We start from the raw sequence: 11,634 nt of genomic DNA, 5'->3' as shown, positions 1-11,634 counted from the left end.
ATCAGACAGCCCTTTAACATTACTATCAGTTCTCACTGCTTTTGGCTGGGTGACTGTGGGCAAATCACCTTCCCTTTTGGAAAATGTGTATCACCGTACCAACCTTTCTGGGGTGTTGTAAAAACTGAGGATAATGTGAATAAAGCATGTGGTCACTGGTTACCCATTGTACCTATGATAATTATTCATTTATCAAATACTCATTGTCACTGGGTTCTCGGTGTTTATGGATATAATCATCTCATCCTCATCACCATACCATGAAGCAAGTACTGACAGTATTTTCATTTTCCAGATGAGGAAACTAAATTAAGGTTGAGTAATTTGCTCTTGCAGGGTCACGATGCAACCCCAGGCAACCTGTGCCCTAACCACCATTCAATGCTGCCTGCATCACTCCTAAAGAGATTGGACTTTCACTACTGGAAGCAGAGCTCACAGGAGGGTCATTGTTTTTAGGGGCAAGAATCTCCTTTGAGAACCTCACAAAGCTCCCTACAAACTAGGAACAACACTGTCCTAGTCTAGACCCACTGAACTGGGTCAGAAGATCTCTCTAATACCATGGCCACTCTGACCAGTGGAAGCTCTGCTCAGGCCAAGAGGTCAGAGAACAGGGGTCTTAATCTCCACTCGGATGCTAGGCAGGCCACCACTGTCACTCATTTTGTGTGCCCAGATGTGGGAAATGGGAGGAATGCTAGGACTGAAACTTGAGAATTCAGCTGATTTTTTGCTCACAACCAAAATACTAAAATGGTTAGGTGAGAGATATTAGTTTAGGAGAAAGGGTAGTTGAAATCAAGAGGGAAAAATAACATATAATACCTATAGTAATGAGATATATATATATATGCATATGGGGTGGAAAAGTATAAAATAAAGGAAAACTGGCAAGAGAGTCCAAGAGTACAATGGGGCAGAGTCCTGCAAACTCTCTGGTTTACTTCCAAAAGGGTAGAGGCCCGTGGTTACCATCTTCAACGTGGAAGGGAGGAACAGGGCTGTGCCTCTGGACTTCAGGCCTGAGTCTTGCCTAGAAGACTGGGTTAAACAGATGGAAATGGGAGCAGCCCTAGGACAAAGGGTCAGGACTGGGAAGACAATGGGTGTCAAATCCCAGAGTTGCCGAGAGGAGGATGTGGAATAACCCATTGCAAGAGAGTGAGCCAGAGAGCTCAGAGATCTGAGGACCGGGACAGGGGTAAGGGTCTTGGAAGCAAGTTCCAGAACACAGAGGTCCTTTTGCAGGGTGTCCAGCACGAGACACCAGGAGCAAGCAAGGTGACTGTAGGGATCACACCAGGCCAGACCCTGTACTGTGTCTAATCTACTGACCATCTCATTTGTAGCTGTATCCTTAGCACAGGCCTGGGGATCAACCACACAGTAATCTCACAGGGAATGTTTGCTGAAGGCTACACCACAGGGGTGGGCAGAGGGATGGGCCTCAGCTGGGAGCAAGAAATAGTCCTCAGCACCGGACCTGGCTCGAAGGAGGAATTTGGTGCATGAGTGAATTGTTTGTTGATGACACCTCCCTTGGGTCTCCGAGTACTAACGAGGCTCAGCCCAATGCACTGACTGTCTTAGGAAGCCAGCAGGTGGAATGCAGGATCTAGAGCTGGAGGCTGGTGAATCTTGGGAGAGGAGCAGGTGCCTTGCTGAGCTCTGTAGGTACTAATGGGAATTCAATTCTTATTGGCATCTGGGTAAGGCTTAAATCAGTGATTCCCTACCTGGTTGTGGATCTGCATTACTTGTGGAACTTGTTAAAACACAGAGGCTCTGATCTTGCTTCTGAATCAGAGTTTCCTGGACCAGAACTCCGGACTCCACATTACAAACAAGCTCCACCAGTGGTGCTGATGCACAGAGCTCATTATGGGAAGCAAAGCCTTAAATCATCAATTCTCATTGGCCTTTCTTAAAATTTGTCTTTTAGTGTTTGTTGTTAAGAAGACACTATATAACAGCACGCATTGAGCCATTACTAAATTCAAGGCTGATCTATGTGGTTCATATATATTCACACATTTAATTCTCACAACGACCCCATGAGGAAGGTACTATTATCCCCACTTTACAGATGAGGAAACTGAGTCTGGGAGAAGTTAGTAATTTGCCCGAGTTCACACACATAGCCAGGCAGCCTGGCTCCAGAGTCCATGCTTCTTAGCTTCAACCAGAAAAGACTTAAGTACATAATTTCAAATTCATGTAGAGCCAGGAAAGGACTGCAAAGGGATTGTGTGTGCTATTTATTCTTTTTAAAATTTTTTTAATAATTTAAAATGATTAATATCACTAAGAAAAATAATATTTGATGAATTAATGAATAAATCAACGAAGGAAAACCAGAGGGAGATAAAACGCTGTATCCTAGGGAACTAACAAATAAACCCACAAGTGGGAGCTGGGGAAGTTGAGTTGAGTCCTGGCTCTTCTTTTCTAGCTGTTTGATTTCAGGGAAGTCGCTTAAGCCAGCTGTGTATCAGCAAGCAAGGATAACAGTTCTTCCCAATCATTGAGCAGTTAGAAAAATAGAAACCATTAAGTATTTACAAGGTGGTATTATTAAACACTAGAAAAAGAATGAACCTTGTACTCAGAGAGCAGGTGAGCTTTCTCGCTGGGGTTACTAATCACATGAGAGGGAGGGTTCAATCCCTGTTTGCCCTCAAAAGAAGGTAAAGACCTTTACACTACATACAAACATTAGCTCTAAATGCATTAAAGACCTGGGTGTAAGAGCTGAAAGTATAAAACTCATAGAAAAGAAGCACAGGAGAAAACTTTATGACATTGGCTTTGGCAATAATTTCTTGGACATGACACCAGAGATACATGTAACAAAAGGGAAAATAGATAAATTGGATTACATCAAAATTTAAAGCTTTTCTGCATCAAAGGACTCTATCACCAGAGTGAAAAGGCAACCCACAGAATGGGAGAATATATTTGCAAATCATATATCTGTCAAGAGGTTAAAAATCCACAATATATGGGGCGCCTGGGTGGCTCAGTCGGTTAAGCGTCCGACTTCGACTCAGGTCACGATCTCGCGGTCCGTGAGTTCGAGCCCTGCGTCGGGCTCTGGGCTGATGGCTCGGAGCCTGGAGCCTGCTTCGGATTCTGTGTCTCCCTCTCTCTCTGCCCCTCCCCCCGTTCATGCTCTGTCTCTCTCTCTCTCTCTCTCAAAAATAAATAAACGTTAAAAAAAATTTAAAAAAATCCACAATATATAAATAACTCCTGTAACTCAATGACAACAACAAAAAACAACCTATGCAAACAGCCAGCAAGTATGTAAAAAGATGTTTAGCATTGCTATCTTTAAGAAAATACAAATCAAAACCACAGTGAGATATCACCTCCCACCCATTAGGATGGCTACTATGAAAAAACAGAAAACAGCAAATGGTGGTGAGGATGTGGAGAAATTGGAACTCGTGTGCCCTGCTGGTGGGAATGTAAAATGGTGCAGGCCCTGTGGAAAACAGTATGGGGGTTCCTCAAAAAGTTGAAAATAGAATTACCATATGATCTGGCAACTCCACGTCTGCATATGTACCCAAAAGAACCGAAAGCAGGGATTCACGATATTTAGATACCTATGTTTATAGCAGCATTAAAAAACAGTGGCCGAAAAGGTGGAAGCAAACCCAAGTGTCCATTGACGGATGAATAGATAAAAAAAATGTGGTATACACATGAAGTGGAAAGGAAGAGAATTCTGACTTATGCTTCAACATGGATGAACCTTGAGGACATTATGCTAAATGACATAAACCAGCCACAGGAGGATAAATACTGTATGATTCCACTTACGTGAGGTTCCTAAAGTAGTCAAATTCATAGAGACAGAAAGTAGAATGGTGGTTGCCAGGGGCTGGAGGAGGGAGGAATGGGGAGTTATTGCTTAATGGGTACAGAGTCTCAGTTTGGGGAGATTTTAAAAAAAGTTCTGGAGATGGATGGTGGTGATGGTAGGAAAACATTCTGAATATCTTTAATGCCACTAAATTGTATACTTAAACATGGTGAAAGTGGTAAATTTCATGTTATGTATATTTTTATTTTTATTTATTTTTAATTTTTTAACGTTTATTTATTTTTGAGACAGAGAGAGACAGAGCATGAACAGGGGAGGGGCAGAGAGAGAGGGAGACACAGAACTGGAAGCAGGCTCCAGGCTCTGAGCCATCAGCACAGAGCCTGACGTGGGGCTCGAACTCACGGTCCATGAGATCGTGACCTGAGCTGAAGTCGGACGCTTAACCGACTGAGCCACCCAGGCGCCCCAACGTTTATTTATTTTTGAGACAGAGAGAGACAAAGCATGAACAGGGGAGGGGCAGAGAGAGAGGGAGATACAGAATCTGAAGCAGGCTCCAGGCTCTGAGCAGTCAGCACAGAGACCGAGGCGGGGCTCGAACTCACGGACCGTGAGATCATGACCTGAGCCGAAGTCGGACGCTTAACCGACTGAGCCACCTAGGCGCCCCAACATGTTATGTATATTTTATCACAATTTTAAAAAGAAAAGATAAGGGGTGCCTGGGTGGCTCAGTTGAGCATCCGACACTTGATTTCAGCTCAGGTCATGATCTCATGGTTTGTGCCTTTGAGCCTCGCATTGAGCTCTGTGCTGACAGCATGGAGCCTGCTTGGGATTCTCTCTCTACCTCTCTCTCTGCTCCTCCCCCCACCAAAGTAAATAAATAAACTTAAAAAAATAGAAAGTGAAGAAATATATTAATTTAATACACTAAGTTCAAATTTAAGAAAAAAAGCATTTCCCAAATCTTATTCTGTGGCTTATTATTTCTAGGAGATGAGCCTCAAAATGAAGGTTTTGAGGTCATTTATTTATTCAGTCAATATTTGTTGGTCACTGCATGCATGCCAGGCTCTGTACTATATATTGAGGTCTAGGTATGAATGAGCCTGATGTGGTTTCTGTCTTTATCAATCTGGCATTTATGACAATAATATTTCCATTTATCGAATACCAAATATATACACAGCAGGAATCCTACATTATTTATTTCATTTCATCTTCATGAGGTGGGTATTATCATCCCCTTATTAAAAATGAGAAAATTAAGGCTCAAAGAGTTTAAGTAACTTTCTCTAAATTCACTCAACTAGCAAGCTGGGTCTCCTTGATTCCGGTGTCCATTCTCTTAACTACTGGGAGCGCCTGTGCTCCCCTCTTAGGAGATCCCCGATACACTTTGCCACATGAACGTCCATGAGATGTTCAGGGAAAAAAAACTAACTTGATATGGTTCTGTATATCCCAAACTTACTTCATTATATAATGTCTTCTTTTTTGGGTGAAGGGAGCAGTACCCCCTATTAATGAGCTGTGGATTCTCTCCAAAGAATATAACCACAACACCCAAGAGAATTATCAACATATGTCTGCACAAAAGCTTGTATGTGAATGTTCATAGCAGCACTATTTATAATAGCCAAAAAGTGGAAACAACCTAAATGTCCATCAATAACAAAATGTGGTCTAGTCACTCAATAGAATATTATACGACAATAAAAAAGAATGATGTATTGAGAGGTGGTACAAGATGCATAAACTTTGAAAACATTATGGTAAGTAAAAGAAGCCAGACAGAATGGCCACATTATTATATGATTCCTCTTGTATGAAATATCCTGAATAGACAAATCCATAAAGACAGAAAGTAGATTCAAGGCCAGGGGCTGGGGGGAGGGCAGGAAAAGTGAGTGTGTGCTGATGGGGACAGACTTTTCTGGGGCGTGATGAATGAAGTGTTACAAAGTTAAGGTGGTGATAGCTGTCCAACTTTGTGACTATACTAACAACCATTGACTTATACACATTAAAATGGTGAATTTAAAAAAATTTTAATGTTTATTTTTGAGAGAGAGAGAGAGAGAGAGAGAGAGCACGAGCAGGGGAGGGGCAAAGACAGGAGACACAGAATCTGAAGCAGGTTCCAGGCGCTGGGCTGTCAGCACAGAGCCCGATGCGGGGCTCAAACCCACGAACCATGAGATCATGCCCTGAGCTAAAGTTGGATGCTTAACTGACTGAGCCACCCACGCGCCCCTAAAATGGTGAATTTTATAGCATGGGAATTCTATCTCCATTTTTAAAAAAATATATAATCACAACTAAGTGTGCTAAGAACAACATGTCACCGACCCATTGGTCCCGGTGTTTCATACTGTATTGTTGATGAGGTATTAGAAATCTTTGGGGTTGCAGGTCCTTCCCTAAGTAGATACAGATCTCAAAATCCTAAGCAGCAAAACCCAAACAGGTACAGAGAGTGGGGGCAAGCTTGGAAACAGGAGCATCAAAGTGTCTGTGCGGGTGGTATCACACACACCATTGGACTATTTATCTGCCAGGTACGCTTAGCCTATTTTGACAACAGTCCAGAAGGCAAAGTTCCCAAGCCCTTCCTCATCACTGGAAGGTTTCAATTCCAACAACTGATTATGCCATGTACTTGGCAGAGAGGCCTCCTTTTATTTGAATAACATCAGATTTACCTAGGTTTATAAAACAATAAGCCAATGAGTTATAGACTTTTAGAACTGGTAAGGACTTTGAAGAGCGGTCGTCTGGCCTATTTCTCCTACTTTGGATATAGGGAAACTAAGGCCCAGAGAAACACCGTGACTTGCCCAAGGTCATATAGCCACACCCAGCCTGGCTGAGACTGCTGGTTGTCTTGCACTGTCTGTTCTCCCTTTCTTCCCTGGAAATGACCCCCTTCAGCTATGCACATGATTGTCTGAAAAAAAGGGCTAGATTTCTTAACGAGATGTGGTTGTATAGCTAAGTTCCGGCCAATAGAACGTACATGGAAGTGGTGGGAGGAACTACAGGGAAGTGTACTTAAAGATGGGTTGGGATGGGCATGACCTCCTTTCTTCCTGCTGGCTGGGTTGCGGATTAGATGGCCAGAGTTCAAGCAGCTTTCCTGGACCACGAGGTAGAAGATTGGGAGAACAGGGGAGCAATATGATAGATTTCCGGGTCACCCAAAGAGTCTGACACAGATAGAGGACAGGTACACAGGCTAATGCAGAGAAAACACTACCACAGCACCAAATCAGCTGCCCTGTCCTGTTTCTGTGCCTTCAAATCCTAGAGTATGCTTTGTAGAACTGCCACGTCAGCTCTGGAATGTGCAGCTCCAGACCTTAGGTGAAAGAGAAATTTCTTTTTTTTTTTTTTTCTATCACTGTTATTTGAGTCTTCCATCATTTACAGTTGAACTAAATTGTGCTTCAGAATATAAACAATTGCATTCTGGGTTGGAAACTCAGGTCTCCCGAATCCAAGTACAGGACTATTTATTAGGAAGATTATTACTGTTAATCATGAAACCAAAACTGGGCCGAGTTGTGCATATAATAGTTGCTGATAACTTTTGTGTGCTTTTCATAAGCTCTTCCCTGTTTAAATACTTTATAGATGTCATGTATTCATTTAAATCTCAGGTCAACTCAGCAAGATCTATGACCATCATTTCCATTTTACAGGCAGAGAAACTGAGGCACAGAGAGAGTGAATACCTTCTCAAGGGTACACATTTAGTGAGAGGTAGAGCTGCGATCTGAACCCAGGTAGCCTGGCTCCAGATCTTGGGCTCTTAACTCCTACATTATACTCTCTCTTATGATGCGAGCTCCTCCTCATCCTCTATAGCCATTTGACCGAGGAGGAAACCGAAGCAGGCAATTTTCTGATCATTTGCTTTAAATTGCTCTGCTAGACAGTGGTGCAGTTAGCATTAGAAGCCAAACTCCTAACTCCCAGTTCAATGCTCTCTCCCCAGACCACCCTGTAGTCTCAGAGGCCACCTGGACAGATACATAACCCCCCAAGCCCACTTCCAGTCTTCCCCTCCAACACACATACACACACACACACACCACCCAGCAGGCACCCAGACATTTTTGTGGCCAGGATGGCTACAACCTCCTTTGAAAGGCAGCCAGCTTTGCCCTCCACCAAATAACTTTGTTTTATTTATAGTCTCCTGCTCAGAGCTTTTGAACTGGCTGCTCATTCCGGGGAAGATCTTGATAACAACTGTTCTTTGGAGAGGGTCCATAAGAAACAAGGTGAATAAAAACCACAGAGGCCCTGCCCGTCTAGCAGAGTTTTGCTCCTGGGGGTGTTTATAAGTCGGTGTTGGTGTCTGGGTGCAGAAGACTTTGAATTCAAAATGGCGGTTTGGATTTTCAATTTCTTTCTTGTTTCTTTTTTGCTTTAATTCAAAAAAGTTTATTCTTTTAACAATCTCAAGGCATAGGTCAAAGAGAGAAATTACCTTTATACTGAATACAACTCCAAAAGAAGCAGTTCTTCTTGCTTTCTTTGCTCCCTGCCTGGCTGGGACCTAGGGCCAGTTACTGTAGTGATTGAGGGGTTGGGGGGACACTTCACAAATTTACAAGAGCTAAAACGGCAGAAAGAATGAATGGCATCGTAGGGCAGAAGAGTGTAAAAGAAAAAGAAGTGGAGGAAGAAGGAGAAGAAAGAAAAGACTAATTTCAAAAGTGAACTATGAACCTGGTATGTTTTCTGACTTGTGGCCAAGGTGCCATCCTAAAGCATAACTGTGTCACATGTGTTTGGAATTATTCAGCCTGGATGCTAATCTCCGGTCCACCAGTTGCTAGTTATGTAACCTTTCCTCTTTGCGAGATGGAGGGGTGTGTGTGTGTGTGTGTGTGCTGTAAACTCACTAGATTATTGTGAGATGCTAACCACGTAGGGGAAATATAGTGCCCGGTTCAGTGAGAACACTCACTCACCCACTCAGCCAACAGTAGCTATTGGTAGCTGTCTTTATTACTCCCTTTGTGATTCCTCCAGGCTTAGAGGGAATGATATTGAGGTGTTCATGAAAGTAGCCCCAAGGGGGAAAGGAGGCAGGCAGCATGTTGGTGCTTGACTCAAATACGTTCATTTGCGTTGTTACTGTTTGTCAGGGGCCGTTAAGGTGACATAACCTTCCTGCATGGGAACCTCCCAAATGGCTTATAAAGGGAGGCAGAGGTCCTCAAGGGTAGGGCGGAGCAGAGCCACTAAACGGGTAGTACAAAGCCCCCAGGTGGCGTTCCTGCGGGTATATGAGGTCTCCTTACGGCTCTAAGGGGAGAGGAAGGGGCTTCCATCAAGCACCATGCTGGGGAAGTGGATAGTGTGCTAGAGGAGAGGGTCTGCGGTTCCCTTAAGGAACTTACTGGAAGGTATGGCATTTAAAAAAGGGAAAACTTGTGCTTTCACGGAAGCCTGATTGGGAGACATGATCTCAACGCCAAAGCTACTGAGCGGGAGGACTCCAAGGGGAGGAATGGGTGAAGGCTTCTTCAGGTGAGCTCGGGAGTCTCTAAGGGACGAGGGTCTCTCTTCAGGGGACTGTAAGGTTTCCACCGGAGCGCAGTCGGAGTGGGGGAGGCCCTCGGGAACACCGCGCCCCCAGCTCCGCGAGGCCGGCGGACAGACGCGCCCTTCCCGCCCCCCACCGCCCTCAGGCGGCCCCGCCTCCCGGCAGCCGGACTACACTTCCCGGCAGCCCCCGCGGGTGGCGGCGGCGGCGGCGGCGCGGACAGGAGGAGGCGGCTGTGTGAGAGGCGGAGGGGGCGGTGCGCGCCGGGTACGCGCGCCGGCGACCATGGCGTTCGCCGGGCTGGAGCGAGTACATTAACCCCGGGAGGCGGCGGCGGCGACGAGGGAGCGAGCTGCGAGCGGGCGGGCCCAGCCTGAGGGAAGGGAGGAAGGGGCGGGGAGAGCGCCGGAGGGAGGCCGGTCGGCCGCGGGCGGGCGGGCAGCGCAGCGCCGAGCGGGGCCCGCGGGCCCATGAGGAGGCCCGGGGACCATGGGCTCCAGGATCAAGTGAGTGCGGCCGGGCGGAGCCGGGCCGGGCGCGGGGCGGCGAGGCCGGGCGAGGGCTGCAGGCCGCGGGCGGCGCGGGGGACTTGTTGCCGGGGCCTGAGGGGCGCCCCGCGTGCCGGCGTCACGCGGGGAGGGGGACGGTTGCCATGACGATCCAGGGAGGCGCGAGGGCGGGGTACGCGGGGCGGGGGGGTGGTGGTGGTGGTGGAAGGGCTCTGGTGGTCAGGTGTCCCCTGTTCACCTGAGGGCGGGAGCCGCAGAGATTACGAGGTGGCCCCTTTCCTGGGGTAACAGAATTTCTGAAAATGCTCATACAACTGTTGGGGGGGGGGAGGGCCAGAAACCTCCGGAAGCAACTCCCCAAATGGGCGTGTTTGGGGCTCCCCTGAGAGTTGGGCAGGTCCTGAGAGGTCTGCTTAGGGCCTGCGGTCCCCACAAAAAGTCGCCTGCGGTTGTCGGAGGGGCCACTCGTGGATTTAAGGTCTGGATGGCCTGAGGGAGGAGGGCCCTTTTCTCTTTCCTCCTTTAAAAGCCCTGTTATCTGTGAAAGTCTCCACACAGCAAGGGCCAAAGGCTATGAAGATGCCTCTGTGTCGTAATTGAGCACCTGATCCCGATGGTGGTTGGAAAGGCTTTGTAATCCAATCTGGCAAATTCCTTCACTCATTCATTCACCTGGAATCCTCAGTGGGGGATTCGTTTTCCGGGGATGTTGTTGATACATGGAACTTCAGAACCCGTGGAAACATTGTTGCCTTTGCTTCTAGACCTAGAAGTTGACTTTGGAAAGTGCAAACTTTTATGCAGTCCAATTTGGGTGTGTTGCTTTGGACTCTATCTCCCCTCCCAGCCGGGTCCTTTTTCGGCCTCTCCCTTCCTCAGCTCCAGAGCATGAGATGCCTTATCTCTAATCACTAACAAATGTTCAGTTTTCTCTATGAGTAATAGAATTGTTTAAGGGCACTTAAAGTGGACAGCATAGGCTTTTCCCTAAACGGCTTTCACAGGACACTTGAAACCTGCTTACAAGAAAGTCTGCGGAATGTGTTTATTTCAGCGCTTTGAGAATGTTGCTTGGGAAGTTGGAAAGGGGAAGGGCCTTGAGGATGAACTCTCCTACTTACTCAAATGCTGCCTCTCAGGTGCAGTCCGTGACCTTGCAGCGTGACCCTTGCCCATCCTTGTAGTCCCCTGATTGACTTAGGCTTCCCATTCACTAAATGTCTCCTGTGCTGCCGCAGCCCTGAGACATGCGCTAAGTGAAGCTGCGAAAGTTTGCTTATGATAATGAAAACGGAAGAGGTGCGGGAGCCCACTGTTCATTCTTGACTTTGTGGAAAGGAGGGGAGAAAGTTACAAGTGTGCTCCAAACAAGAGCTTAAGGGGTTTGGGAGGTAAAAAGACGTGGTGTGTGAAGCCTCGGGATTAAGGAGGTACTCCAAGTTCAGCTGCTGCTTCCAAGTAAGAGTTGTAAACTTGGATTCCGATAGCACTTAGAAACACTTCCCAAAAAGCCGCCTTACGGTCGCAGAGTATGCTTGTGACGATGCTTACCCTTGTTACAGAGACGTTCAGAAACTTGGCCGACCTGAGGCGGTCAGTGTCAGAACTAGCGTGAAAATCCAACAAGTGGAAGGTCAGATGACGGGGCATCAGGTCTCTCTCTTGATCTTGAAGGTTGCAGGTTAATGTGCATCTCAGGCGCGTTTTGTGGAACCCATAAG

The 11,634-nt window shown here is 46.5% G+C and overlaps 1 protein-coding gene across 1 annotated transcript in view; it reads left to right on the top strand.

Annotated features, from left to right (window-relative positions):
* Window positions 1-9,809: 9,809 nt before the first annotated feature.
* DENND1A (DENN domain containing 1A) overlaps window positions 9,810-11,634 on the top strand; it is a 509,265-nt gene continuing 507,440 nt past the window's right edge. The window contains exon 1 of the mRNA XM_042963736.1: window positions 9,810-9,910. Within this exon, the coding sequence (XP_042819670.1) occupies window positions 9,894-9,910 (17 nt within the window). The 5' untranslated portion in view covers window positions 9,810-9,893. The remainder of the gene's footprint in view (window positions 9,911-11,634) is intronic.

This window comes from Panthera tigris, chromosome D4 (assembly GCF_018350195.1).
Source record: "Panthera tigris isolate Pti1 chromosome D4, P.tigris_Pti1_mat1.1, whole genome shotgun sequence".
Taxonomy (NCBI): Eukaryota; Metazoa; Chordata; class Mammalia; order Carnivora; family Felidae; genus Panthera; species Panthera tigris.
This window is presented reverse-complemented; position numbering and strand designations above follow the sequence as displayed.